At 47.4% G+C, this 26,730-nt stretch overlaps 9 protein-coding genes across 9 annotated transcripts; 4 read left to right on the top strand and 5 right to left on the bottom strand.

Moving 5' to 3' along the window:
- Window positions 1–3,190: 3,190 nt before the first annotated feature.
- On the top strand, window positions 3,191–3,849 carry I303_101842 (uncharacterized protein; the record flags this gene model as incomplete). Its single annotated transcript, XM_018405370.1, has 3 exons — window positions 3,191–3,274; window positions 3,352–3,410; window positions 3,504–3,849. 3 exons carry the CDS (start codon window positions 3,191–3,193, stop codon window positions 3,847–3,849), a joined length of 489 nt encoding a protein of 162 aa, XP_018265651.1.
- Window positions 3,850–4,642: 793 nt separating this feature from the next.
- Window positions 4,643–5,537, bottom strand: I303_101841 (uncharacterized protein; the record flags this gene model as incomplete). Its single annotated transcript, XM_018405371.2, has 2 exons — window positions 4,643–5,236; window positions 5,403–5,537. 2 exons carry the CDS (start codon window positions 5,535–5,537, stop codon window positions 4,643–4,645), a joined length of 729 nt encoding a protein of 242 aa, XP_018265652.2.
- A 1,175-nt stretch (window positions 5,538–6,712) lies between these two features.
- Window positions 6,713–9,739, bottom strand: I303_101840 (uncharacterized protein; the record flags this gene model as incomplete). The annotated part of the gene is made up of 4 exons (XM_065968426.1): window positions 6,713–7,213; window positions 7,276–7,332; window positions 7,391–8,358; window positions 8,446–9,739. The coding sequence occupies 4 exons, from the start codon at window positions 9,737–9,739 to the stop codon at window positions 6,713–6,715; spliced, it is 2,820 nt and encodes a 939-aa protein (XP_065824498.1).
- A 1,418-nt stretch (window positions 9,740–11,157) lies between these two features.
- Window positions 11,158–12,169, top strand: I303_101839 (uncharacterized protein; the record flags this gene model as incomplete). The annotated part of the gene is made up of 6 exons (XM_018405373.1): window positions 11,158–11,214; window positions 11,350–11,426; window positions 11,503–11,630; window positions 11,716–11,828; window positions 11,917–12,066; window positions 12,146–12,169. The coding sequence occupies 6 exons, from the start codon at window positions 11,158–11,160 to the stop codon at window positions 12,167–12,169; spliced, it is 549 nt and encodes a 182-aa protein (XP_018265654.1).
- Window positions 12,170–13,207: 1,038 nt separating this feature from the next.
- Window positions 13,208–14,731, top strand: I303_101838 (uncharacterized protein; the record flags this gene model as incomplete). Its single annotated transcript, XM_018405374.1, has 1 exon — window positions 13,208–14,731. The coding sequence occupies one exon, from the start codon at window positions 13,208–13,210 to the stop codon at window positions 14,729–14,731; it is 1,524 nt and encodes a 507-aa protein (XP_018265655.1).
- A 220-nt stretch (window positions 14,732–14,951) lies between these two features.
- I303_101837 (peptidyl-prolyl cis-trans isomerase-like 2) lies at window positions 14,952–17,621 on the bottom strand (the record flags this gene model as incomplete). Its single annotated transcript, XM_018405375.1, has 12 exons — window positions 14,952–15,312; window positions 15,398–15,597; window positions 15,668–15,784; window positions 15,852–16,057; window positions 16,118–16,222; window positions 16,305–16,419; window positions 16,487–16,572; window positions 16,688–16,868; window positions 16,946–17,026; window positions 17,122–17,180; window positions 17,280–17,416; window positions 17,500–17,621. The coding sequence occupies 12 exons, from the start codon at window positions 17,619–17,621 to the stop codon at window positions 14,952–14,954; spliced, it is 1,770 nt and encodes a 589-aa protein (XP_018265656.1).
- A 401-nt stretch (window positions 17,622–18,022) lies between these two features.
- I303_101836 (uncharacterized protein) lies at window positions 18,023–20,882 on the bottom strand (the record flags this gene model as incomplete). The annotated part of the gene is made up of 16 exons (XM_018405376.1): window positions 18,023–18,101; window positions 18,166–18,699; window positions 18,759–18,913; window positions 18,966–19,019; window positions 19,071–19,126; window positions 19,179–19,332; window positions 19,391–19,519; window positions 19,572–19,706; window positions 19,768–19,869; window positions 19,935–20,057; window positions 20,123–20,339; window positions 20,409–20,440; window positions 20,503–20,511; window positions 20,578–20,625; window positions 20,687–20,716; window positions 20,793–20,882. 16 exons carry the CDS (start codon window positions 20,880–20,882, stop codon window positions 18,023–18,025), a joined length of 1,947 nt encoding a protein of 648 aa, XP_018265657.1.
- A 696-nt stretch (window positions 20,883–21,578) lies between these two features.
- On the top strand, window positions 21,579–22,005 carry I303_101835 (uncharacterized protein; the record flags this gene model as incomplete). Its single annotated transcript, XM_018405377.1, has 2 exons — window positions 21,579–21,740; window positions 21,832–22,005. The coding sequence occupies 2 exons, from the start codon at window positions 21,579–21,581 to the stop codon at window positions 22,003–22,005; spliced, it is 336 nt and encodes a 111-aa protein (XP_018265658.1).
- A 1,098-nt stretch (window positions 22,006–23,103) lies between these two features.
- Window positions 23,104–24,969, bottom strand: I303_101834 (uncharacterized protein; the record flags this gene model as incomplete). Its single annotated transcript, XM_018405378.1, has 4 exons — window positions 23,104–23,238; window positions 23,321–23,440; window positions 23,514–24,053; window positions 24,118–24,969. 4 exons carry the CDS (start codon window positions 24,967–24,969, stop codon window positions 23,104–23,106), a joined length of 1,647 nt encoding a protein of 548 aa, XP_018265659.1.
- Between the last annotated feature and the right edge of the window lie 1,761 nt (window positions 24,970–26,730).

The following is a 26,730-nucleotide window of genomic DNA, read 5'->3' as shown; positions in this document are numbered from 1 at the left end:
CATGTGAGATGATGTCAGTAAGCCATTTGTAGTGTCGCAAAAATGTATTGTCATGCCAAACGTAGAGCGGATGGATGCCTGGATGCATAGATGGCAGGTGCGTGATGACTCCCCGGGATGTTTCATCGGGAGGTGACATACAATTTTAGACATGTACATGTATTCATGGGTCGGCACGACGTCAGAAGGGTCGTAATAATTCCCGAAGATTGGTATGATAACGTCATTCTCGACACCTTTTCATCCGCTCTACTTACCCGTTTCCAGTAGGTCGTCAACTCAACACTGCTTTTCCCCTTGGCTCTTCGACTTCCAAAGTAGCTTAGCTACAGAAAGGTAGACAGGCAGGCGATGCGCTCAGATGCGGGGAGATCAACTATGAAGGTGAGATAATCCACATGTCATTGTGGCTTTTGTGGAGGAGTGCGGGACAGTCAAGCGGACGGGAAGCCAGGACCAGAGCTCCTTCCCAACGGATATTCCCGCGTTGCTGTTATTGCGTTTTAGCGAGTATCGGCAGGACGGGAAGAACAACGTTATGTATGAGTTATGGGAATGTGAGTACAATACAAATATGGAAATGGTCAGACGAGGAGCATTGGACTTGCTCGTCAGTGGACCCCTTCTTGACATCTATGTAAGTGAGGTCATTGCGGGGAAGAGTGAAAGTACACCTAAAACGCGGTTGCAAATAGTATTGAGGTACTTGTAAATAGCCAGGCTATCCCGCACCGACACTCCCGCCGAGTACCGTACTTCGTACTTCTTGCCATACTAGCCATTGAGACATGATGAGCTCACTTACATACTTACATGCAGTACTATGATGATGCGGTGCCAAAGATGATACGCGTAAGTATGATCATGCCTTGCAAGCGATCTGAAGGTTTTTTGTGTCCCATTTGATGTGCAAAGAGTAGACAGTAGACAGATCCCTTGAAATTGACTGACATGATTTGCATCGTGAATATCATCCTTAATTAGCTCGCTACCACAACGATCCTCGTTACGATTAGAACGTGATCTTTTCTCGGATACCTCTGTCTGAAACCAACACACACTGCTATAATTCCAGGCTCGGTCGGTCAATCTGCGCTACCTGTCAAGGGTCAAGGAGTACCAGACACGAGACTAAAGACCTCGGACAAGATCAGCATTGCTCGTAGATAGACTATCAACGTCATCACCCCAATTATCGCATCGCATCGCATTGCATTGCATTTTGCTGGAATACCTCGACCAGATTCATCAGAACCCCCGAACAGAAGGCCGAAATACTATAATTAGATAAACTGAAAAGTAGCAGACCCCGCTAGTCAAGCTAGTTACCAAAGACTGAAAAGAGACCATTAATAATTGGAAGACATATAGAAGCTTGTTCGTCTTGAAAAGTCATCCTCTTCACACCGGTTCAGGCAATTATACCACTGCACCGAATTCACTCATTCATTCTCATTTCGCCCGCGTCAAAATTCCTTGTGCTCCGCCGATCACCCGAATACAGTATACATCTATCAGTCAATTGCATGCACTCCGATACAGAAAGGATAAACAGTACGGTCTCGCAGCCTTTGACAGACCAAAGACCCGAACAGAAAATTCAAAGACGTCATCTCGTAAACGCTGAGAACTTGAAGAAATCAATCGGTTCGGTGTCAACGACCAAAGGTACTCCGTCAAACCAGTGCCAGTTCCCCAACACAGTAACAGTAACTGAATTGCATCGGACCTGCGCTTGTGTCAGTCTTGAGCCTCGAATTCGAATTTACGAATTTACTTCTCTTTGGAACATCATTTCAGCGCAAGATAGAAGAAGGAGAAGAAAGAATTAGGGTTTTTCATCAAGCGTTTAAGTTAATCAAAGTGTGGCGTTCTCGGCTCTTAGGAACCTGTTTTTGTTGTTTTTTCGGAATTTCAAGCCTTTTTGATCATCCGATAGGAATAACTCGAAGACATTAGATCAGGTTTGCTTGGCATAAGGTGGCTCTACGGAATAAGGGCGTGCACGAGAACGCCGGGAGATCGTCGAAAGCCTGCGAGTGTCTCAGATAGACATTCAATTTGAAAGTGAGTGAATCAGGCCTGCCTCTTCCTTCACCTCTGTCTCTTGTTATCACCTCCTAGTCAATTATCCACTAGTCTACTTCGGGTCTTTCGAGATAAGACATTTTGACTTCGGTCCTTCTTCTTGCCTGCTATCAACATTGTTATCCCGGAGATACACACACCCGCATTCAGACACCCACACACGCTGGTCGTCCGTCCGAGTCCTCTTTGCACTATCGATCCCCATCTATCCGAGATAGATGTCCTCTGATTTGTCTCACTTCGACTTTCGCCAACGTCATTATCGTCCACATCGACAATCTTCGTTCGACCTACGCTCTAACTCCTTCCCACGCGAAAATCGTCTTCGCCTTGATTTCCCCAAAGTTCACTTACCGTCTTCCGAAATCTGAGACATCCAAAACATTATTCCCATTCTTTTGGTTTCTCTCAACCGTGTTCTCCTGCCATCTTCTTTTTCTTTTGGTTTCGCTTCCTCTCCAATCCATTTATCTCCACACTGTAATTTGAGACAGTGATCCGATACTGATCGGTTTCCCCAACACGATAGGCTGGATCTATCACAAACCGAGCATATAACACACAAATCGATCTTCACTCTCGAAGCAGTTTCCCCCACTTGTATACAATACCTTCTTCCCTTGGCTTGTCGATCGTCGATTTTTGATCTACAAGTATAAAGGGAAGAAAGTGGACGCAATTCGCTCTTCGCATTTGGGTTCATCTTCACACGCACAAGATCGACTGTCGGACAACTGATTGGACCCCTTTTGATCCGACAAATTCGCTTCATCGCCTTTCGGTATCACAATCGACAAACAACAATAACCCCTGAAAGGGACACCTCTGAGTCTTATTCTCCTTGTGCCAATTCCCATACATATACACACAAGGGACAATCAAGCTGCCCCTCAAACGTCTCAAAATCGACATCTATACGATTTTTGTGCATTCCAGGTGTTCACTCGGACGTGCGACTTGATCCTGCTTTACCAGGCGAAGGGAAAGCATCGACTTGCTTCACATCGAATTCAATTTGTATCAATATATATTCTCCCATTTGTCGACTGGTCTCGATATCCTTGACTTCGATCAATCGCTAATCTCTATCACTGAAGAAACCATGTCGGACGTCGTGAAAGGCAGCACGGAGATGATGCCTCATCTCAAGATGGCTGGAGCATTGACTGTTCGAGCTCTTGATACAGTGAGCATTCTTCTTCTCATCGTTTGTCTTCTTGCTGCGTATCAGGTCTGGACTAATTTGATGGATGATTGTTTTAGTTGCCTCTGCCGCTATTAGTTGTTGTCTTCCTCGCGTGTTTAGCATTACTACAATGGCCGTGAGCTTGCATTTCATCTTATCCCCTTCGACGCCGAGACAGCTTGGCGCAGTAGATAATCTTACTGAGACCTTGATCTTTGCGCCTTGTCAGTGTCGCGCCTTCTCCATCGTTATTACCGACTTTTACTCCGCCTTCAATAGAGAAAGATCGTTTATCGCCTCTACCGCCCTTCGAACACTCCACTAAATCGCTATTCAACTTTTCACCTTTACCCACTACACCCCTCACAGCGCAATTACAGATATACTCGCCGTCGTCAGACTCTTCGCTGCCGACTGTTGTGAACGTCCAATCGGCACAGTCGTCCGTCAAACAGCCCAGTCCGCCGGTAGGAAGGGGGGTCAGACGAGGTAGTAAGCAATTACGCGAGTGGAGATTAGCTTTGGGCGTGGTAGAAGAGGACGAGAATGAATCGGCTTGTATACAGGTGGTATAGCTCCAAGCTGAGTATTATCATGGAAGGATTTTCAGGAGAAGGAATAGCAGTGAAAGAGTATGGACTTTAAAATCATGTATATGTATATAAATCATGGACATGGACAGTCCTTGTTATTTGGAATTATCCTGAGGATCTTTGACCTTCGAGAAGGGTCGACTTGTTGTAGCGCTGTATATATCTTTCATGTGTTACCCTTCATTATATATGCTTTGTTTGTAGCATTTCAGTATTTGAGTAAGAGAGGCTTTCTAAAGAAATCGGATTAGCTAGTAAGTAGTCGATAAGCAGGACAATAACAATACAAGTATATATGGGTTGACGAGGACAATCAATATATATATAGGGACATAAAATGCATATGCATAGCAGTGTCAATTTCCCTACAGCGCTTGTTGTGTCTTCACCCAGTGTTGAATCTTGTCACATGTGCGAAGGAGCAAGAAGGCGATTCGTCCTCTTCCTCATGATTCCTTGACAATCTTGTCTAGGGCTGACGTGCTGCCTACCTTGATTAATACGGTAGCACGATGCATCTCCATGTATGCAATGACCTGAGCTGATCGATGATTGGAATAAGGTGATCTAGAAATGGTTTGGCCTGGTGTTCCGGACGCCGAGGTCAATGCCGATTCCGACATTGCGCTTCCGTGAGATACTTTGGCTAGACCATCTCACAAATCGACCATCTCTTACTGTCGGTGTAGCCAGTGCAGAAATTTCCGGTCCAGCTTGACAACGGAAGAAGTTGGATTTGATTGGCTTGAGGTTGAGTTGCGAATGGCTTCGCGGCTCATCCACGCAGAACAGCTCTCTCCAAATCGCCCAATCGTCCTTCCAGATCCCTTACAACCTCTTCTCCATTCCGTTTGCTCTTCCTTGCAGATCCGTTCGCATTCGCGTCTGAACTTGTTGAGCCCATCATCTCTAAGCTTCTTTCCAGATTCTCTAAATCCCGCTTATCGTTCCTATCCAACTCAAATTTATTCTCATCATCGTTACCGTTTTTGCCTTCGCCTTCGGTGGGGTGTCCATGTTCCTCCTTTTCATGCGCGATACGTTCTTCATCTTCAGGTAATATATCGTCCCTTCTCAATTGACTCAACTGCCTGATTAACTCCCTTATTGAATCCACTATATCTATCTCCGAATGCAAGTGCGAGTGCGAACGCGCCTCCGTAGTCGGGCTCGTGATTGTATTACGCGAAGGGGAGGCAGTAGGTGATTTAGCCGAAGCTGTAGCTATAGCTATAGCCAACAAAGCTGCTGCTTTCCCACGTAAGACCCCGACTCTCCTCGAAAGCGGCACGGAAGCTGCGAATCCCTCGTCGAAGCCTTGCTGCAAGGTCGATAATTTCCCGTCGGTTATTCCTTCTCTGTATCCTGCCTATCAACGGGACCCGTCAGTCCCATTACTACTTGCTGTCTCATATCAAGTCTTATTCCGTTTTCGGCAGAGTGATAAGAATGTGTCAAAGCGCGGTGTTGTGTTGTGTGGTGTTGTGTGGTGTGGTGTGGTGTGGTGTGGTGCGGAGAAGAGATCCAAAACTCACATCGGAAAACTTGTTCGACAACCTCTCAAATTCCTGATTCACCAAAGGATCCGCCGCTCCCCCTTGAACAGGAGGTTCCAGCCAATCGTCCTCATCCTTGTCCTCCATAGTATCGTCGATGGGTGTATAAGCCATTCTCACAAGTCACTCGATTGCCGTTCGTATCCGCTATACGTGTATGTCTGCTGTGTCCATGTGTATATGAGAAACGAGAGATGCCTCATGAACACAGTATCCAAGAGTTCGCTGACCGGACTGGACCGACATAATATCCCAAAATCTCGTATCACGTGGTTTCGACGGGCATTGACCTAGTCATGAGCTTACCAATTTATTAATTCTGATCGCATGTTAGCACCGCTGCGTTGCGTCGTCCAGCTATGTTTGTGCTCTGTGCTGCAGCTTGTCTCTCTCGGTATGGTACAAAATTCACAAAAATGCATGGAGATCGTATTCGGCCGAACAATATCGACCCAAACCCGCTCGACTTGATCTTTCCTTCGTCCCTCCTGCCTTCAAGTTTGTAATCCAGTCCCACCGTTAGACCCCCTGTCCATCTTCTTCTTCGTCTCCTTCTCCTGTGAACTCCACTCTTTGTCAGAACTATCGTCAAGCCCACAGGACGTCTACTTCTTCCGTTCATTCGTTCGATCGTTCCTTCAATTGTGCGTATCCGTCATATTCCATGCAATTCAAGTGAGATCAATAATTAAACTAGCGAAACGAATCAATGTATAATGTATAAATCATGATGGGTTTGCGTCACCAGTGCGTTGTTGTTGTCAGATATAGAAGGACATGAGCAAGAAAATGATGGGGATGATCATGATTGATGTGTGAATGAGCGGATCAGCCGATCAGCGAATGAATGAAAAATGAAAAAAGATTTTAAGATACCTATGCACACGTATGAAATGATGATATGTTGATAATCAGAGGAAAAATGCTTTGAATGTATGAGCCCTGGCAGGAATGTTATGGTTTGCGCATTGCGAGGAGCCCGTGTATGGGCGAATGAATGGGGAAGCTTGTCCCGCTTCGTCTAGTGGTTGGATGGATGAAAAAGATGTGGGGTACTGGTCGTGATGAAATTGCTTCGGCGTAATTGTAAGTCGTTTCCCTCTTACATATGGAGGCACAGAGGGTTAGATCGAAGAGTGCGGAGTGGAAAGGGATTATGCTGGACTCTGATTTACTGCAGAGTCGAACGTGGAGATCCGATCCTTTCTCTGCCTGCAACGTTCAGCATCAGCGAGCGTACAAAGACTACGGTATTTACTGTGACAGGAGACTCACTATCGGTCTTCGTCTCATGATCTGACAACTTCCTCCTTGTTCTCAATTCTTGCCTTCTCAGACACTTGTTTGTCCGCGTTCGCCCCCTCTTCCGCTTTCTCGTCGGGCATAGCGCCATTGACAGCAGGTGCCGCCGAGCTGTTCTTCATAAGGGCGTTCTCCACTTCCGCGGCGATCCCGCTTATCCTCGGTGGCGGAGGCAGGGAGGACCCTTCATCCGACGTTATGGAAATATCATTCGAGTTGTTCGCCAGATCTCTGGATTCTTCCGTCAACTGAGATGGCGATCCGGACATCGTCGTCGAACTTTGGTCTACTGGGAATTTCGATGGTTTTGCGTCTGGCAAAACCCATCTTGGAGCATCTTGTCCTGCTAATCTAACACTTTCTTCTCGTACTTCTAGTAGTGACGATAGCGTCATGCAATCTTTGACTATAGCAACATCCGGAGTAAGGGATTTGACTCGGTTGAACGAGGCGATCATAGCAATGTCGATCCATCCCTCTGAATCCATCTATTGCAATCGATCGGGATCAGCCAAATACTTCAAGACCCTTCTCGTGGAAACGGACTTACCTGTTGTCGAAGGAAGAAGTCCATAGCTAGATTCTGCATACTGAAGTAATACTCGATCTAATCGGCAAGTCAGCACGGAAACAACGAGAGGAAGGCGGATGAAAAGTTCACTCACTTGACCCAACACGTAGAACCTCGTAGCATCCAGATTGGGAACAACAGTCTGAGGCATAGGCGGAGGAGGTAGTCCAGGTCTATAGACCGATCCAGCTCCGTATTGAGCTTGCATAGGATCGTAGACCGAGGCATTGGGTTGACCATATCCTTGAACGGGGTAAAATGGTTGGAATCCTCCAAATTGTCCTTGTCTTCTCGCATACCCATTACCATTCACAAAGCCATCATTGGGCAGATTGGTATTTCCGCCTAATGGCGGTGAACCGAAGTGTTGGTGAGGCTTATGTACGAAGGCCGAATTGCTCCTGAATCCTCCTCTGCCTCTTCCTCCGCCATTCAACGATTGTCTGGTATCTCTACCTCTGGGTACTCTAGGCAAGGTGTTATTGCTGAAACCTTGTTGAGGTAATGGGGCAGTGTTGCTGGCCACCATCGGCCTCGATTGAGGCGCAATCGGGCCGTTGCCAAGCCGCAGTTCGGATGAAATTCCGTTTGAGGTGGGCGATGTCAGAGGCTGGTCTCCCTTCCTCGGCGATCCGGCTTTGCTCTGTTTACTTATTTGCCGCGTCAGAGCAGCGATGTCTTGGTCAGCGTTGCCTGTCGCTGAGGCTTCCTTGTTGGGAGTGGCTGATTGATGATCAATATCTTGATTTCTTGATTCCCCCTCTACTTGGGTCCTCGCTTCAGACCGGTCCATTGACAGTTGCGGCATTTTGACTTCGCTAGTGGATCCTGCTCTTCCTGCTCTGACACCTTTCTTGCCATCGGTCGATTGTATGCTACTCTTCTTCGGTTTTCCAGCATTTTTTGCACTTGTTGAAGAAGCCTCATTTACATCAGCTTTTGAGGCGGAGGCACGTTTCCTGGCGTGTGCTTCAGCTTTATGCTGACGCCGCGTTTCTTCTGCTACTTGATCCGCAGCCGCTAGCAGTTCTGCAGCGGGTATGGCGGTCCATTTCTGTTTCTCTGTGATTTTGAACAAAGAAGTTAGAAGTTATAGCATCAGTAATCGTGAATCCTAGCCTGAGATCGAAAACATCAGATGGGACTTACTGCTTGTGGTCGTGTTCGTGGCATGGTCCTCGACCACACTGGATTCTTCCACGGTCGATTTTTCTTTGGGTTTATCTTTCTTCTCATCCCCTTTGGCAGCTTGCGAGACGTCCGGCCACGACGTGACATCGTTGATAGGCGGCAGTATCGCGGAAGACGTCGCCCTTGCAGCGGTCTTTTTCTTGCTCTTGGGCGCGGACTCAGCTTTGACATGATTTTGAGGCGATGACTGGTGATTGCTGTCTTGATTCAGAGTACTTGCGACGACCTTCGCTTGATTGCTGGTGGGTGGTTGCGGAGGTATTATAGCCTTCTTTCTGAGATCCCAAGCATTGACCGCGGGAGGTGGAGCGGCTTGTCGAGCTGGTACAGGTTGATCGTTGGCCGATGGCTGAACCACTTCATCCACTTGTGGTTGCTGTTTAGCCCTCCAACTCCCTTCTTCCTCCTCAAGCTTGTCCACTGCTTTGGACAATACGCTGGCGGAAGCCGTCGAGGTTGAAGCCGTTTCCGACGACAAGTTGGGTGAACCGACAGAAGGAGGGATTGAAACGGAATTAGCGGTAGCGGTTGTACCGTTTAGTGAGGGTGAAGATGGAACTGTGATCGCTTGAATCTGTTCATGTTGTTCGCTCTCTCGCCGACTACCTTTTGACGTCCCAGGTGTTTTCGCTAACGATGTCGGCAGTTTCGTTGATTGGGTTAGAGCACCCCAGGCTGGTTTTGTGGGGACAGGAAGCGCTGAGCTCGGTTTGGCCGATGTATCCGCGAGAGAATGTGATGTAGAAGCGACGTTGTTGACACTCTGCTTTTTGCTTACTTTCCCTTGTCCGCCTTTCTTCTCATTTTCCTCGTTCGTTGGTTTTTGCTTCTGACCTGATCTGTCTCTCCAATTCTTGGAATTGCTACCATGCTTCTCCTTCTCCTTTTCGTCCTGCTGTTTGGCCCTCTGTCGATTGGACCTCACCGTCTCCCAAGATCCGTCCTCGTCTTGTTCGCGTGCCTCCTTGGATTGTGATTGTGGTTGCGGAGAGGGCAGCGACTTAGGTATGCGAGACTTGACTGCCGAAGATGATGATGATGATGGAGTTGCAGAGGATGGTCGGGATACTGCTTTAGAGGGAGCCCCATTTGGGATCAAGGAAGATTCTGCACTTGCCGGGGCAGTCGGGATGGGTTTTTCGGTCTTACTTGGGTTGCCGTTGACGTCTTTGATTCGGTCGGCGTAAGAACCAAGAGCATGGAATGCTGACGGTTGCTGTTGGCTATTCGGAGCCTGCTGAGGCGTCGACATCTTGAAGGTTGGGCAATGAGGCGCCAAGTCTGGGAAAGATTTCGAGGGTCTCGGAGAATGGGGTACTGCTATCATAGCGAAAAAGAAGGTAGGGTAGTTGGTGACAGCGGTGATGGGTGGCGCAGTGATGGTTTGAACCGGTGAAGGTCGCACGGGAAGCAAAGACAGTGAATACAGAATCGCACGTCAGCGTTTCTTATACTATATCTGACCAGGTCTAGGCAGGCGGCTAACGGATCAGATGAAAAGAGGTATACGAGTAATATACTATGTGGCATCAAAGGAAGTTGAAATGACATATATGGAAATGTAGAAAAGAAGAGCGAGACCGTTGAAAGAGATGCGAGTAGGGAAGAGGGGTTGACCGAGCTTCTCAATAAGGCCCAGACCGCTGCCTGGTGATGCAATTTGCGATAGGCATTCTATGACGTTGTCGACGATAAGGATGGAGCGAGGAATGAAGGGTAGTCGAGTACGAAGTATTGGCTTCGTCATGATCGAAGACTCACCTTGTAACGATATGCGGGAGACCTTTTCTCCTGTCTCGATATCTCAACGTTACTTTTCAAGCTTAGACTTTTTTTGGGTAGTGAAGCAGTTCCTTCCTTTATGTCAAGTCGGCTGAGCTCGAACGAATCCGTTGGCGATACCGAGAGGAGCGAGCTACGCAGAAGTACTATTGAATTCAGTTGAGTGGTATAATTGGGAGACTAACGAAAGCGCTGACTGACTTCCTGTCTGCGAGATAAAATGAGAGTTTCGAGTGACCAAGACAATCTAGCTTCCAGTCCTTGCCACCCACTAACACCTCTCACTCCCTTCCTTTCTGGCGCGACGTTTCTCTCTAGACCACAACAAGCCTCGTGGAAGGTATGCGTAGGTTGCAAGTACGCAAGGTTGAGTCGGGTGTTGTTTTACGGTGTGTCGGGCAAAGGTCTCGAGCGGATCCGAGGGTTGATGAGATCACTTGATTCTTTTTTTTGCGGAAAGGGAAGTCCACCGCTTGTCGACTGATTTGATGAGATCAACACTCGTCCGGTAGCCAGCTTTCTACTATCCTTATAAGCGGATACTCAGACGAAGGGGCTGTGAGGGTGTTGAGGAGGAGGATAGCTAGCAAGATGAGATGTGAGATGTGGAGATGCTCATCGAGGTTGAAATTGCGCACACGCACAGTCCTCTTGATGTATTAGGATTCCATTTGTAATTTGATTTTGACTGCAATTACCCCATTTTATCCCATAAACATTATATTCCACATCACAACTAAATTTCAACCTCACTCACCTTCGTCCAATTGCCACCAAAACATTTCATGCCTTCTCCCTCCATACTTCTCATCTTTGCGGCTCAAGAGCTAGAAGACCCTCTGCCATATCAAAAGAGCCTGCTGCGAACCATCGCCAAGCTCAGTCACCATGCGTCAACTCAAGCACCACGAACAGAAATTACTCAAGAAGGTCGATTTTCTCAATGTAAGTCCTGCTCTCCTTCCCCACCTTCTATGGCCTTCTCGGCAAGGAAAGGGTGTCTGGCCAGGTTGACCACATGTTCATTTACGTATGGTCTGGATCTTGCTGACGATTCATCTTGTGTGCGTATGCGTTTAGTGGAAGCAAGATGCCTCGTTGAGAGAGGTCAAAGTGATGCGGAAATACCACATACAGGATAGAGAAGATTATCACAAGTGAGTCCAGTTCAATCACTCCCCGAAGATCGAAGGACCATCCAAATTGACCACACATGATGTTCGTCTGAAAAAGGTATAACAAATTATGCGGATCTCTGAGATCGCTGATACACAAGCTATCGTTATTGCCGGCCAAAGACCCGTACAGAGAGCAACGGGAAACCGAGATGTTGAATAAGCTCTATGATATGGGTATATTAGGTAAGTCTCTATCGACCGAAGCATCTCTATCAGATTTGTCGGAGACCGTCAATTCCGTCAGCTAACATCTTGTCAATTGCATCAGATGTCGGAGCAAAGCCCTCGGATATCGAAAACAAAGTCACCGTATCTTCAATTGCGAGACGACGTCTGGCAGTCGTAGTTGCTAGATTGAAGATGGCTGAGACAGTATCCGACGTGAGTGCCAAGCGACATGCTTTCATGCACAGACAATATCTGAGTCTGCTATGGAACTGAAATCTCACCTTTCACTTCGCTTGATTAGGCCGTGCAAACCATAGAACAAGGTCACATCCGAGTCGGACCTTCGCCCGTCACTGATCCGGCAATGCTGATCACTCGTCATATGGAAGATTTCGTCACTTGGGTAGACACCAGTGCCAGGAAGAGGACCATTGCGAAGTACAACGACGAGGTGAGTTCCAGTGATCACTCATCACAATATCCTGAAAGATGAATCATACTAACATGCACAAACCCTCGTTTCTGAATAGCTCGACGATTTCGACCTGTTATAATCCATCTACCGCTCTTTGGGAGATATTCGCATCTTCAAAGACACGATCAACCACCAAATCTTACACAAACACTTATACCCAGCATACATGTATACCAATATCGGCATCCCTCGGGCTTCTCATGTGTACCACGATACATCTTCTTTCCTCGCGGGGTTTTCCTCAGGCCACTTCTTTCATCAAAAGAGGATGACACGCATGACCCGGTTCTGTTGTTGTGCAAATTCTGTTTCTCTGACACAGTCATAGATCTAACCAGGATCTAAAGCCGCTTATGCCGGACTAACGCAAGACCCTTGATTGACGGGTTAGTCGTACGTCCTTTGGGATATTGATATTGACATCTGACTTTCGGTATCTCCGGTACAACGCAACACCCTAAGTCATAGTAGATCAGCACTGAACCTCAACATGGAGTCTGAAGCCTCATGACTTGATGTGGACTGGAGATCAAGTGATTCCTCGTGTGTAGAAGGACAATCTAAGCAAGGTCCTCGTCATTTCCGTTGGTTACCTCACCATATTGTCAGATCCGAACCAAATCTGAGACATTGATGGGGTACCTATGCATTTACCGATTCAATCAAATTAATCAGAATGTCGGGATGGACTCCCTGATGTCTCATCATCGTTACCATCAACATCAATCTCTTGTTTATCGCTTAGATGTTCTTGCTAACAGAGGAAGTAACACATAAGACCAGAAGCAGGGAAGGGGTCATCGACCGAATCAGAAAAGCATTTACCATCCGCTGCTGATTTCATCGCTGTACAGTACAACAATCGCCCCTCGAGCTAAAATGATATCTTACTGGAGTCTCTAATCTCACTATCAGCTTATCAAACTTTACTGCACGTTGCGACCAATTCTTCCCCAGACCTAGAAACAAAGAAAGCCCTTCACACAATACAATACAAATCAGAGCAATCACTCTACGCAGAGAACCTCCCTTCGTCCGAGGAGGAGAAGACCCCAACGCTGGAAACAGTTGGTAAGCCTACTGTACTTGGCCCGTCCTGGAAGTACACCCGCTGACTATGACCAGACCAATCTTCTTGCTTTCAGTTCGGATCTTCAACCCTCCTGGGCTGGTTACACGGATTTCTTCAATGCGGCTCATTAGCCCTAATCAAGGTCAAGGATCAGTGGTGGACCACTATCCATCCCACGATGATTACCGCACAGAGAAGACCGACACAATCCCAATCCCCAATCTCGCTGATACCCGCATCTCCCAATCCGAGGTGCTCGGTGGCAGCGACATTTCATTTCCCGCATCCTCACCGCCTACCTCAAAGACTAAGCAACGGCCAACACAGTCGTGCGCTCTTGGATCAAGCCCTGAACCGAAACTCAAAGCAGGAACGAATCTGATACTTCACCCAGACATACTCAACCACATCTTCCGGTTCTGCGCTAAACCCACCCTATATACCTTACTTCAGTCTTGCAAATCATTCTACCACTTCGCTGTGCCGCACTTGTATTCAAACATCACCCTAGACCTGAGCCAGGACCAGTGCAGCACGTCCAGTACTGCGTCTGCATCTACACTTGCAACTCTCTTAGCAATCCTAATTCGTCCCACACCCTCAGATGCAAACGATACCCGCCCGCAACCCCTTGTGGACGCTTGCACATCCACCTTCTTCAGCCAACACCACAAACACGAACACGAGCACGAAAACGCATACGCATACGAACATCGCCGAAAACACATCCAGTATCTGATAATCACCGCGCACTTCGACACCCATCCTACGGACTCACCGATCCTCCCTCTACCTAATCTCGAAGTATTGCACTTGACCATCCACCGTGAATCGCCTATAAGCTGGTCATTCTGCAAACCTTCGGACAGGGGTCGATACCCTTATTATCCCATAAGTCAAGCATGCTGCTTACTCCAAAATCTGCAGCCTCAGAAGCTGGTCATAAGTGGACAGGGGATAAGGAGTCTGAATATCCCTAAATCGCCTTTCCCATTGCCCACCGATCCATTCTGGCGAGAAGTGGAAGAAATTGTGATTCACGTCGATATGGAGAATATCAAGGAGGGATCGAGTAAAGCGAAGTACAAAGATGGGTTTATAAGTGATTTATCGAAACTAAAACAATTGAAGAGACTAGTCATTCATTGTCATTTTCATCCTCAACCTCAGTCACAGTCTCAATCTCCGCCTCATTCACAAAAACAGTTGGGAAGGGCCAATAATCAGCGGGTGAAGGTGGCAGAAGGCAATGATGGCAAGATCCCTCACGCTAACTCCAACATATCCGTGTCCAGCGATGGCGTACATCTCACCAACGATCTGGACGATATGCCACTCATGTTTGACCCGGCTCTGACGGACGAAGTTGGAACACAGTGCGATCCTGAGGAGACTACGAAGATAAACGCAACCACGATTCAAGATTTCTTGTACGGCCTACGATTCTTACCGCCCACTTTCGAGGCTACGATCACCTTGGTCTTACCCGGACCGCTCTGGCGGGGCGTTTCAACAGAGAATTATAGGACTACAAACGAGTCTTGCTTCGAGACGATGAATCGATTGTGACTGTTCGAGACATGCTGGAGCTTAGTTCAGGCGGGGGTTATTGTGTTGATGGGAATAGATTCATTGATTCCATTGTACATATTATACGTGATCTTGATATATGACGAGATAACTACCTAATCGTACAGCATAAATACTTGCAAACTCCACATCTCCTGTAGCCTTTATGCAGCACATGCTCTCGTCAAAAACCCACAAAGCTAATCACATCAGATCACCATCACCATCCCGAGAAATCACCAAAACCACCTGCTTTCTTCTTCTTCTTCTCCCCTCCAAAATCCATGACATCCGATACAGGTGAGGCGCCATGCCCATTCCCATTGCCCTTGGCGTTCACACTGGGTTTGGTCCCTGCCAAGTATTTTCCTACGCCACTACTGACTTGTTCAAGTTTCCTTTTCTCCTTCTGAATCTTTGATTCCCCCTTTTCACCCAAATTCGTTCCTAGCCACGTCGTCCGGTCTTTTTCCCTCTCTTCCTTCATCTCTTGTCTTTTCCGTATAGCTTCGTCAGACTGGTCTTGCCTCGCTAATCTAGCCTTTAGTTTCTCTTGATACGCTTCAAAAGGGTCTTGCAGGCTGTTCACCACCACCAAGAAAAACACTCTGAGCTTAGCTTTCTGATTTGGACGGGACCTTTGTATGTGGAATCGACCACACTTACACGTTGACACCCAGTATGACGATGTCTTTCGCAGGTCTATCACCTCCCGGTCGAACAGCCACACGCTCTATCTTATCTAACACATCCTCGCCTCCTACAAGTTTACCAAACACAGTATGTTTCCCGTTCAGATGTTCGGTCTCTCTGAAAGTAATGAAGAACTGTGAAGAGTTCGTCCGTGGTCCACTATTCGCCATTGACTAAATAACGAGCACAAGTGAAGCTTCATCAACATCAGGCGATCAATGAGAACATACCCAAAGTGCTCACCAAAACACCTCGTCCATCATGCTTATATGCCCCCTTTTCATTGTATTCATCCCGGAAAGGTTCACCCCAAAATGATTGACCCCCTCGCCCTGTTCCCGTCGGATCACCTCCTTGTATCTTTCCGCGATAAGATAATGGTTTAGCTGAATGACCTCGGTTATTATCGCACATCGGCGAAACTCACCATGAAACCAGGTATCAATCGATGGAATACCACATTATCATAATACCCCTTCTTCGCCAGCTGCACGAAATTATACACCGTTTTCGGCGCTTTATCACCGTGTAATTCCAGATTCAATCCACCAAAATTCGTTAGAATCGTGACGTATGCTTTGGATTTCAGGCGTTCCTTCTCCTTCGTCGGACGAGACATCTCTTCAAACATGACTACGAATGCGATTCAGCTTCAACTCGGGTGCAGATATCGGTTAAATGACGACGACTTACACTCCTCCTCGTCGAACATCGCTCTTTCAGACTTCACTTGCGGAGTCAAGGATGTACTGGTCAACGAAGCTGCGGCTCTCCCCGAGCTGAAATTTGAAGCATTGTCTGGAGTAGCCAACGGTCAAAAGAACGATGTAAGTGAGTGACTTAGAGGGATGCTTAATCCCGATGTCAATACACCACTTACATGCCAATTGCTCGACTTTGCGTTTCGCAATCACCCCTTCCTTCTTATCTTCGGTGTTCCCTGATTTACCCTTTGAGGGCGGCGGGGTGCCAGACGGAGATTGTTCTGCCCTCGTCTGCAATCAAAATCATCAGCTCCGTGGCTAAGGCAACGAGCGTTACTAAGCGAGGTGGAAGACATACCTTCTCAGCTAACATCTTTAACACCTTACTCGCCCCTCCCGCAGCATCAACGTTGATCCCTCGAAGCGGATCTTCCATATCATCGTCTGGTCAGGCCACTTCCCGTCAGCATGAGAGCATTTCGGCGCGTCAGGCCTTGTCTTGACTCGCCTTGCTTTACCAGGTCCAACAAGTGACGGGCTGGGACTGGACTGGACTTACCATTGACCTTTTTATCCTTCTTGACGTAATCGTACTCCCTCAAATCCCTCGCTCCTAAATTCTGTGGATCCTGTATGGTAATTATATCTTCCCTTTTAAACGGCTCGTCATTCACTAGATCTCGCCATGTCTTCGGTTTTATAGCTAGGAGTTGTAAAGATGCCATGTCGAATACGTTTCCCTGAACCACATTCGCCGACATGAGCTCATTCCCGCTCGATCCAGACTGGAAGAAGCAGACGATTTAGCTCAGCTTACGGTGTTTTTGAGGAAGACGATATGTATATGCGGAGAGAAGACTTTGTACGTTATCGGATCGTGCATGTTGCCTTCTGCATTCTGGTTAAATCGGTGGGGAAGGCAGCCCAAGTCAGCTCGCATGTTTCACAGTGTGGGGAGGGGGTCTGGGATTTGTGCAAGTGGACGCAACTCACCTTGAATAAATTCAATTTTATCAATTGCGAAGTTTCCAGCGGTTTCCCCGATACAGGATCTACACGAGACGTCAAAGATCAACAATCATTCCCAGACCACCTCTGCTGAGATGGTCGAGTACTTAAGCGAAGGAGAGCTATAAAGGAACGGGGCCCACTGGTCTTATACTTCCGTACGTATGGCACAATATTCAGCAGATCAAAGACGTCCGCTCGAGGGGGTTCATTGCCCTCAATCTCAGCTAAGACAGCTACGGGGTTCTTGAAAGGCTGTAAGGATAGAGCACAGCAATCGCTACCAGAGTATCCTACAATCAGCTTGGCCACTAATTGACTTACCGATGGCTAATCAGATCCCATATTCGACCCAGTACTCACAAAGGTAATCTCAAGAACTCCGATTTCCCACTTTCACCTTTCTTCCCCGTACTAGAAGCTGTGTGACTCCCCGAAGCGTGCTCCGAGTGCGTCACGTACATCTTATCGGAATTATGTCCCATCTTGATCGATTACCACTGTATATTGTAAACGTCTATGCAATGAATGAAGAGCGGATGATGACCTACAAGAGCATGATTGTTTTGAAGTTGTTCAAAGCGAAGGATATTTAGGTGGCAACGGGGGTTAAGCTTCGGAGATCAGCTGTGTCTCCGTTACGGTTTCTACAAAGCGGAATGCGGTATTCTTTTGAATTGAGCAGACTTCAGCGGCAGGATGAATGTGCGCCGGCCTGGAACGCATAATATGGTTGCATGAGATACAAAGAGGATAGATAGACAACAACTTTGATCGAGTAGTAACGGAAATGGAAATGCGGAATGACAGTGCGATTCTTCGATGAAGGACCCCGTTAGATACAAAATGATTGATACAGAAGGAATGACTAGCAATGGGCGGACCTTTAAGCCTTGATCTTGCCGATCACTGTGTCAGGAGCGTATTTTGAGATCGCATTCGGAGGATGGATCATCGCAAACTCCCTATCATCGACGAACTCTTCAGCTAGGGACCCAACTATGAAAGCTTTCTAGCGGGCTGACTCACTCCGTAGCATCCCTTCCAGCGTACAGCAAGATAGCTTTCGCTCCACCCGGATGATCCGCCAGGAAATTAGTCACATCAAGGACTTCTCCATCGATGATCACCCAACAATCATCTTCCTTGTTATGTTTACCAACCTCTTCTACAGTGTATTCTCCTTTCGCTTTTCCAGCTTGTTTCTCCTTCGGAGCAGGTAATTTCTCTTGCTCCCCTTGGGCCAGGGTCTTGTCCCCCTCCTTGGCAGGTTTTGAGTCTGCCGGTACCGATTGAGCGCCTTGCGACTCTCTTGTGCCGTGGACTTCGGTCTGTTGGCCACCTGCACCGCCAGCGGAGTAAGTTTGACCACCTGACGACTGTCCATCGGCCCACGAGAATTCAAGGTTGACATTCTTGGAGTTAGGGTCGACCCTGATTTTCGTTTCGAGAAGGTGTCCAGCGACGTTGGCAAGTCGGTTGGCAGCTCGTTCGTTACTCATGGTGGAAAGGAGGTATGAAGACACGGCATCTCCAGCTACTCGCCCGAATACCACACAACCACTGAATAGGATCCCCGCATCAGCATAAGTTTCGCTTGATTTTCAGCCAAGCTGACTTACAGAAGCGAACTGCCTCCCAATCTGTTGGCACCGTGCACACCACCTGCGAGCTCACCACAAGCATAGAGACCTGGAATGGGTTTTGAGTTGGAATCGTGCACAGCGGAGTCGGTGCCAATTTCGAGACCACCCATTGTGTAGTGGAGAACAGGGGTCTGAATCGTGAGTCAGCTTCATCGCTTCCCGTCGTGAGATTTAGCACCTTACCATGAGCGCAACATGATAAATATCGTTCATCTTGAAGTCACCACCGCTGAAGAACTGCCAAAGAAGTCAGCTGCTGTGAGCGTTACCATGATCGTACTAGCTTACCTTTTTGCCGAAGGGATCAGTGCCGGGGTTCTTAGCATACCTATTGTGATCATCGACTAACGGTGACATATCAGCATAAATGTTTCGCAATTATGTCGGCCAACTCACATGTCTTCTTTAATGCATCAGCTTTGATACCGATCTCTTTGGCAAGTTCTTCACCACTGTTGAACTTCTTCATGAGGCCCCTACCGAGATAATGCTTGCAGTGCCACTCGATTTCTTTGCTCGATTGACCGTTGAGGATGAGTCTGATCGGGAACTGGCAAAGGATACCTTATCAGACTGAGCAGTCTGCAGTTCGCCTGGGAACAGCTTACCTTGTTATTTTCCCACATCTTACCGGTGACGAAATCTCGATGCTGGAGTTCGTCAACAAATCGACTTCCAGTGTTATCTATAAGTAGCCCACCGACACCTCGGAGTGCTTCTGCAGCAAGGAATTTGACCTGCAGTCCGCACGACGTCAGATGAATTCCCAGGGGGTAAGACGAGACCCACCTTGGCATTAGGTTCTTTAGGATCCACTAGACCGGTGGGGTGAACCTGTACTTTCTCGAGGTCGATACCCTTGGCCCCAATCGCCATAGCCATCTTGTGACCATCACCAGTACAGTGATCTCCGTTGGTCGTAGGCTGTCAGAGATTTCAATCACGAGCTAACGGTACGGGAAAGAGAGCTGTGGACGATGCATACAAGATCGTAGTATTCCGGTCTGTGCTTTTTGAGCAGTGAATCACCGGTGAAGTCGGCTGCGTAACCTCCCGTGGCAAGAATGACTGGACCTTGTTCGGTGAACTAGATCATATATAGGGCATCAGCTGAATTCAGGCAATATCGCGGGATTGCGGTCTTCGCCTTACCCTCTGTCCATCTTTCTCGTATTCTACACCGATGACTTTATCACCTTCGTTGAGTAGCTTAGTGACTTTCGCTTTCTTGAGGACCTTGACTCGATCAGGCGAGCTCTCAGCCAAATCTTCAAGCTACCGGAGCGATTCATCCAAGAACAAATCAGCTGGACCCCTAGTAATACAAAAACCTGACTGACCTTTTCCATGAGGGCGTAGGTAATGGTCATACCGGGGAATTGCTGACCACCTCTGTGTGTTCTCTTCTCGGAGTGTCCACCGAGACGAGATACCTTGGAGAGATCCAGATTGAATTTCTCGACCAGCCAATTGACGGCATCACCCGATTTGTAGGTCAAGACTTTGATCAAGTCGTCTCGAGCGAGATCTCGGGCGGACTTCTTGGTGTCATCGAAGCTGCGGGTGCAGATGCAGATTCCGTCAATGAGACAGACATTTTCGCGCAGAGCCAAAACGGGATCTTACAATTTCTGAGCTGAGTCCGGTATTCCAAGGGTCTGCAGAGGTTGATGCCATCAGCTAATTTGATCAGGAATGAAGACAGCCTGTGTCGACATACTTGTTGAGCCTGTAAGGTTTGTCACTTATCAGCTCAGTCCTATGTGCCACACCGGATCGTACAAAAGAGACTGACCTGTGTTCCAGCACCGTTGATACCACTAGTAGCTTTCGTCGAGTTTCCCTACGATCGACGTCAGCGTCCGGGGTGTAAATTTTTTCCCGTGTGTGCTAGCTGGACTCACACCCATGAAGCTGTTTTTGTCAAGGAGGATCTGCGAGACGAAGGTCCGTCAGTTCTCGTTGATCTTGCTCAAAGTAGGGTCGGGAAGGGAGGCACTCAGTACTCACCACATTGCCACCTCTTTCCAGGACCGTATGAGCAGCTGACAGCCCCGATAACCCACCTCCTACAATGATGACCTTGACATTTGAAGACATTGCGCTGTGTCTTGGATCGCTATTCGTATCGAGAACGTGAGTGCGATGATGTGGATATCTACTCTAATCGAACAGCTGTCGATGAGGCTACGCTTGAGTGAAAGAAGAAAAAGGAAGAAGGTGATTCAGTCTTTCAGTCTTTCTTTCTTTATAGCTTTGTTACGATCGATTATATATCTGATATTTGAGAGTAACTTGATCTGAGTGGAATGTGATTCGTCTGCCTCTGTCTACTTGCTTGGGATTGATTATAGAGTGGTCGAAGTGACTTTGTGACCGTGATGAAGAAGATCTACTCTGACTGAATTACTGAATAGAGAGGGGTGACTGGTGATTAGCCGGACAAAGTGAATCGTCCAACGAGGAATCACACTTCTCACATCAAAACACATGCTCAAACCAATCACGATATTTCCTATCGTGGTAATTACCGGTCTCATCTTTACCCGGAAGACCCATCCTGATTATGTAAAATTACGAAGAAAAAACGAGTTTGACGCGTGGTTGTCAATATCGTGACGTGGAGTGTGTGGTGAGGTGAGGTGTTTCGAATGAGCGGGGATGTTGACAAGATGATGTAGGAGGGTGCTTTGTACAAAGCGCAAGATAGATACGAAGAACAATCTCCGAAGCGAAGAAGCAGAGAAGCAGAGAAGCAGAGACTGGAGAATATCAAAGCGAGCTTCCCTTTTCAGAATGGTAAGCTGGCAGCCGAGTGGCCTTAGTAATTCCTGTGTAGCCTCAGCTAACGAATACCCCCATGACCATCAGGCAACATCAGATAAATTGTTAGGAGGAGCCATGCTCTTTGTAGCCGCTTTCGTCTTTATCTACTATACCATCTGGGCATTATTACTTGTGAGTTCCATCTGATTTGATTGTATTCTCAGGCTCATTTTTCACTTCTCAATGAACGAAACTGATTATCTCACTTTGCAATTGCTTTCAGCCATTCATCTCGTCCGACTCATCGATACACACCCTCTTCCCCCCTCGCGAATGGGCCATAAAACTCCCCTTGTTACTATTACTTTCCGGTATAACGGCAGTAGGGTTATTCTTTACCAAAGTCATGTTTAGCGAAGCGAGGAAAAAGGCTGCCAAGGGCGGAAAGAAAGTGTAATGTTGCGATGCGGTGTTGGCGAGATAGCATGATAGCATGATAGTATGATAGCATGATCGCATGATAGTATGATAGATAGAATCGATAATCAGTCTTCAGATGTATCCTGTATGAAGTACGAGACCTTCAGGTCAGTCCAACAACGGTTGATGAACCCTTTCCAGCGTTTAGCGTCCACCCTTTCAGCTTCAACATAGATCAACTGCCTGAACGATATGAGCGGCATGTATATGATTGAACTGGCCGGACTCGTTATCCCATCATCCTTTCACGAACGGGCTAGTAACGTTTCACCGCCAAAACTCATCATGCAACCAACCAACCAACGCTCCCTCGACATACTCAAGCTTCTAACATTGCAGCTGAAACCCTTCGAGTGGACCTCGAATCACTCAATCGTCCGCGCAGCCAAGAAGGGTCATTGACATAATACCAAAATACATGCTCATTCGTCTGATCCGATAGAATCTGATCTGATCTGATCTGGTCATTCCTCCTCATCTCATCGTACTGGAAGTGGGGCTGACCACTAAACATAACTAATATCTACTCTACTTGTACTGAAAAGAAGAGAAAAGAGAAGGATGGACGGATGGATGGTAATTCAAGTGATTGAAACCATCTACCCGTCACTAAAGTTGGATGGATAAAGAATAAATGGTAATGACATGTACAAAGAACTATTGCTTTTGACCTAATCCTAAGGACGGTGCGGAAATCGTGGTATCGTTAATTCGGTTGATGGATATATGCGCGCGCGGACTGAGGATGGATTGAGGATGCAGAATGGTTTGAAAAGAGGATCACAACAAACAAACAAAACGATGGACGGGTAAGAGAGGACGGACGTCGAGAATGTGGAGATGCAATGGCGTTCGTCCGTTGATGCTGCTGATGAATGGTAAACTGGCGGATGAAGTACAATGATGTTGGTGACGCATCAAGACCAAGAGCGGAATCCTTCGGGTGAGTTGGTCATTTTGCGATGGAAGAGGCGGATCCAGATTCGAAGGGTGGTGGTCAAGAGAATCGAGCAATTATATATTCTGATCGATTTCTGAAAGTGTTTGATGAAAACTTCGCCGATCAACAGTGAAGCTATATCTCAGAACTCAAAAATATATTCAATTCTTTGCCCACTTGCTCGGTGGTACCGTTTGCCGATTCTGGCCATTGCGATAGTGCCCAGTCCCGGAAATAAACGGATGCCTTCATGTGTTTCTTTGACGCGTACTAATTGAGCGAATCAGAATATAAACGTCAGAAACAAGTTTGAAAAGGCTGTCGTGTGACTAGATCTGATCGACGAGCTTACCTTCTTGTAAAAGGACGAGGTGTCATTGAAGTCGGGATCAAGGACATAATTGAGCATAGCTTGTGCGCAATCGATGATTTCCTTTTCCGCGTAATAAGAGTAATGAACGAGGTTCGGTGTCTGAAATAGGCCAACCGCTCGCTATCAGCGTACGTCTTGTGAAGGTGGAGACGCCAAGAAGAGAGTGACTCACCCAGTCACCTCGATCTAAGCATAATCGAGCTAACCACATGGCAGCAGCAGCTAACAAAGAAGGTTTGTAGGGTAATAAATCGTGGTCGACACAGCTTATCTCCACTAAGAACTTCGCGACTGTTCTCGTTTGGATATCGTATCCGTCCGCTTTCGATATACGCCTCAAGAAGTTCAAGGGGTTGGGGTAAGACAAATCGAAGGAAAGGGTGGAAAGCATGTACCGTTCAGCCTTGAGTATCTCGTCTGTATCGTATCCGCCATCGGTCATGTGAAGGAAATGCTCGATAGATGGGCAGATGACTTCCTCATATTTCGCAGCGATGAATAAAGCTGTCAATCCGACCAATTGGAATTTGACCAATGATATAACCCGTTTGGAGAGGAATCGATCGACCAAGTTGGTAGCGATGAACAGAGTTTCAGGTAATAGTCTGAATTTAGCGTGGACTTCGATCAACCAGTCCATCAGGATCGCGCGCATTTTCCATTGTAATTCGGCTTGCTTCTCCATGTAATCGCTATCTGGCATGGTTTGATCCTGCAAACACCGCATATTCAGCCACATACCATTTGTGTATTTTCAATAATGCAAAATTACTAACCTCGATAGCCAGCATGTAGTTGAAGGCGTCGACAACATACTCCGCTACCATCGCAGGATTACCTTCATCTTCTGCATCGAGGTCGGTCCAGCCTGCATCTTTGGCTTTTCGCTTTGGACTTCGTAAACCAACTGCTTGCTTGCTGCCGCTGGAGAGCAGTATCTCCTTGCCATCGTGATCGTAATGACCCTCATCTAGCAGGTGTTGATGATCTTGTCCTTCTTGCTCGGCGAACGGAGGAGGAGTCGATGTCTTGCGACGCTTGCGCGAAGGTTCCTCATCAACGTTCGGTTTCCTTTCCTTCAGGGGCTTTGTGTCTGGGATAGTGGCGGCGGTGGAAGTCGAAACGGCCGTGGCTGACCGTGATCGTGACGGGACTTTGGATGAAGGTACGACATTGGCTTTTCGTTTGCCCCCAACGGCGACTTTCTCTTCCTTGACTGCAGGACCCGATGTTGTCGATCGCGCTGTGCGCCTTGTGGGGATGATTTGAGATGATGTTTGGGTGGTAGCTAAGGGCCTTCGTTCTACGGCTACCCCTTTCTTCCCATCTCGGTCTTTCCCTCCATTGGTCACCTCCCCCAGAGCTGCTCTACGCTTAGCCGCCAAGTCTACTTTTCCATTCCCAGCATCTCGAGCAGTTGTTCCCTTCAAGGTGGTCGTGGAGGTAGCTGAAACGCCTCGTTTCAGTACTGGTATGGAAGTGGTTGCGGAAGCAGCCTTTACAGCGAGGGTACCGTTGCTGGATGTTGTCACCCGAGATCTAGTAGCCACGGCTCCAGCAGCAGGAGGGGCATTTTCGTCGACTCGACGAGCAGTTCGTCGGGTCTGCGTGTCGCGATGAGGCGGCATCGTGACCAATTGTAGAAGAGAGGATGAAGAAGAAAGCGATGAATTGGATGCAATAAAGGTCAATTGATCAGAGGAAGGGGAGTGAGTCGGAGGGCACGTGAGGTTGAGTGTATGTTGAGTGATCGAGGTTGAGTGATTTCACCAGAGGACAATTGCAGATGGTGTCAGCTCGCGCGCATAACGGTATTGTGAAGATGCAGATACATGAGGACTAAGAGTGAGATGAGATGCAAGATAGATAGACTGATAGACATTGTATTCAGACTATATTCTCGCCATTGCAGGAGCAATGTCTAGGATATCAAACATCGCGTCTCGGAGCGTCCACTTTATGTGATATTTATTCACTTCTCGCCATGTTCTCAATTATATTTACACCACGCGGATTTGTCTTGTCTCAAATAGCTCATGTCGAGAGGCGAAGAGGGATCGATGCAGTAGAACAAAACTCACAGGTATGCCGCTAGCCATGATTGCTATCTACTGTAGGGACCCCACCTTGAAGACGCAGGTCGAGGTTATAGGTGAAGGTTGAAGGAAGATGATGGTGCAATTATAAGGGGGGCTGGTCGTTATGTTGAATGACGCGTGATTTCCTTATTCCTTTCCTTCAATAATCGTCCAGTTTCTATCATACACACAATGCTGAAAGCGGAACCCGTCTTGAGGAGTCGTGATGAATCGAGAGGAAGCGAAGAGGGAGAGATACCTACACTGTCTAAGTGATGCTTTTCGTTATCGATCTTACTGTCTAGGAAGGAAGGAAGTGAGAGATGGACGAGAAGTAATGTAAAATCAAACTGGCAATGTTTCATCATCCGGCCATAGTACACTCAACTACGATAAATTAGATTGCAATCGTAATGACCCATCAATGCTGAACTCAGCGAATTAGGAAATAGTCTAATGTTCGCAGGGTAAAGGCATAGTCACGTGATTTACAAGCAAGTGATTCAACTTGATATCAGAGTGAATCGCCGAAATCCCGTTGTACGGGTGATATCAGGATCCAAGCTCAAGAAAACAATCGCGCGCTTTGATCGTTCCAGGGTAAAGGAAAACATTACATCGTTCAACGTTATTTCCCCTTCATACATACGTCACGTCTCGACTTGGACAGCCCTCTATGTATGCATGTATGGCATCCTACGGTGGGCTGTCAAGGAAACACGACCACGACACGCTACACGAAGATTACAGTTTCGTCATGTTCACTTCACGTTATTAGGAGTTTTACGATCAAGCCTTTTGACACTTTTGACCTTTGTCTGCCATAGCCACTTCACGCTCGGCCCAAACTTTCCTGTTACCCGTCTTGAGATGATCTCATCGCCCAGAGACTAAGCGATATAATCTTTGGTTTAAGAGGAATCAAACGCGGAACTACTTGGTCCGTCTGCGAGCATTATGGCTAGTACAGTTCAGTCGATTCCCCCCACGGTCCGATGGTAGCATGAAGCCACTGACATAGGACTCCCTCCTTGCACCGATGATTGTCTGCTGTCAACAATTTTCGATTTCAGAGTGACCTGAAGCGGATCTAGCGAACTATAGCCCGACTTGAGTTATGCTATCTTCTCGATCACTCGAGCTGCAGTGAAAGCTCCGAGCGACGATACCAATCATTCATACAGCTAGGCGCCTGCACGGTCGTCAGATCTATCAAGTATATGCATACAGGAAATTACGTGTGACAGTGCTGTTGCTGATATCAGAGCCCTACATATCGATTCTACATGTACGGCGACATCACGCGACCGC

The sequence above is a fragment of the Kwoniella dejecticola genome, chromosome 2 (genome assembly GCF_000512565.2).
Source record: "Kwoniella dejecticola CBS 10117 chromosome 2, complete sequence".
Taxonomy (NCBI): Eukaryota; Fungi; Basidiomycota; class Tremellomycetes; order Tremellales; family Cryptococcaceae; genus Kwoniella; species Kwoniella dejecticola.
The sequence above is the reverse complement of the archived record's forward strand: the minus strand, read 5'-3'. Positions and strand labels throughout refer to the sequence as shown.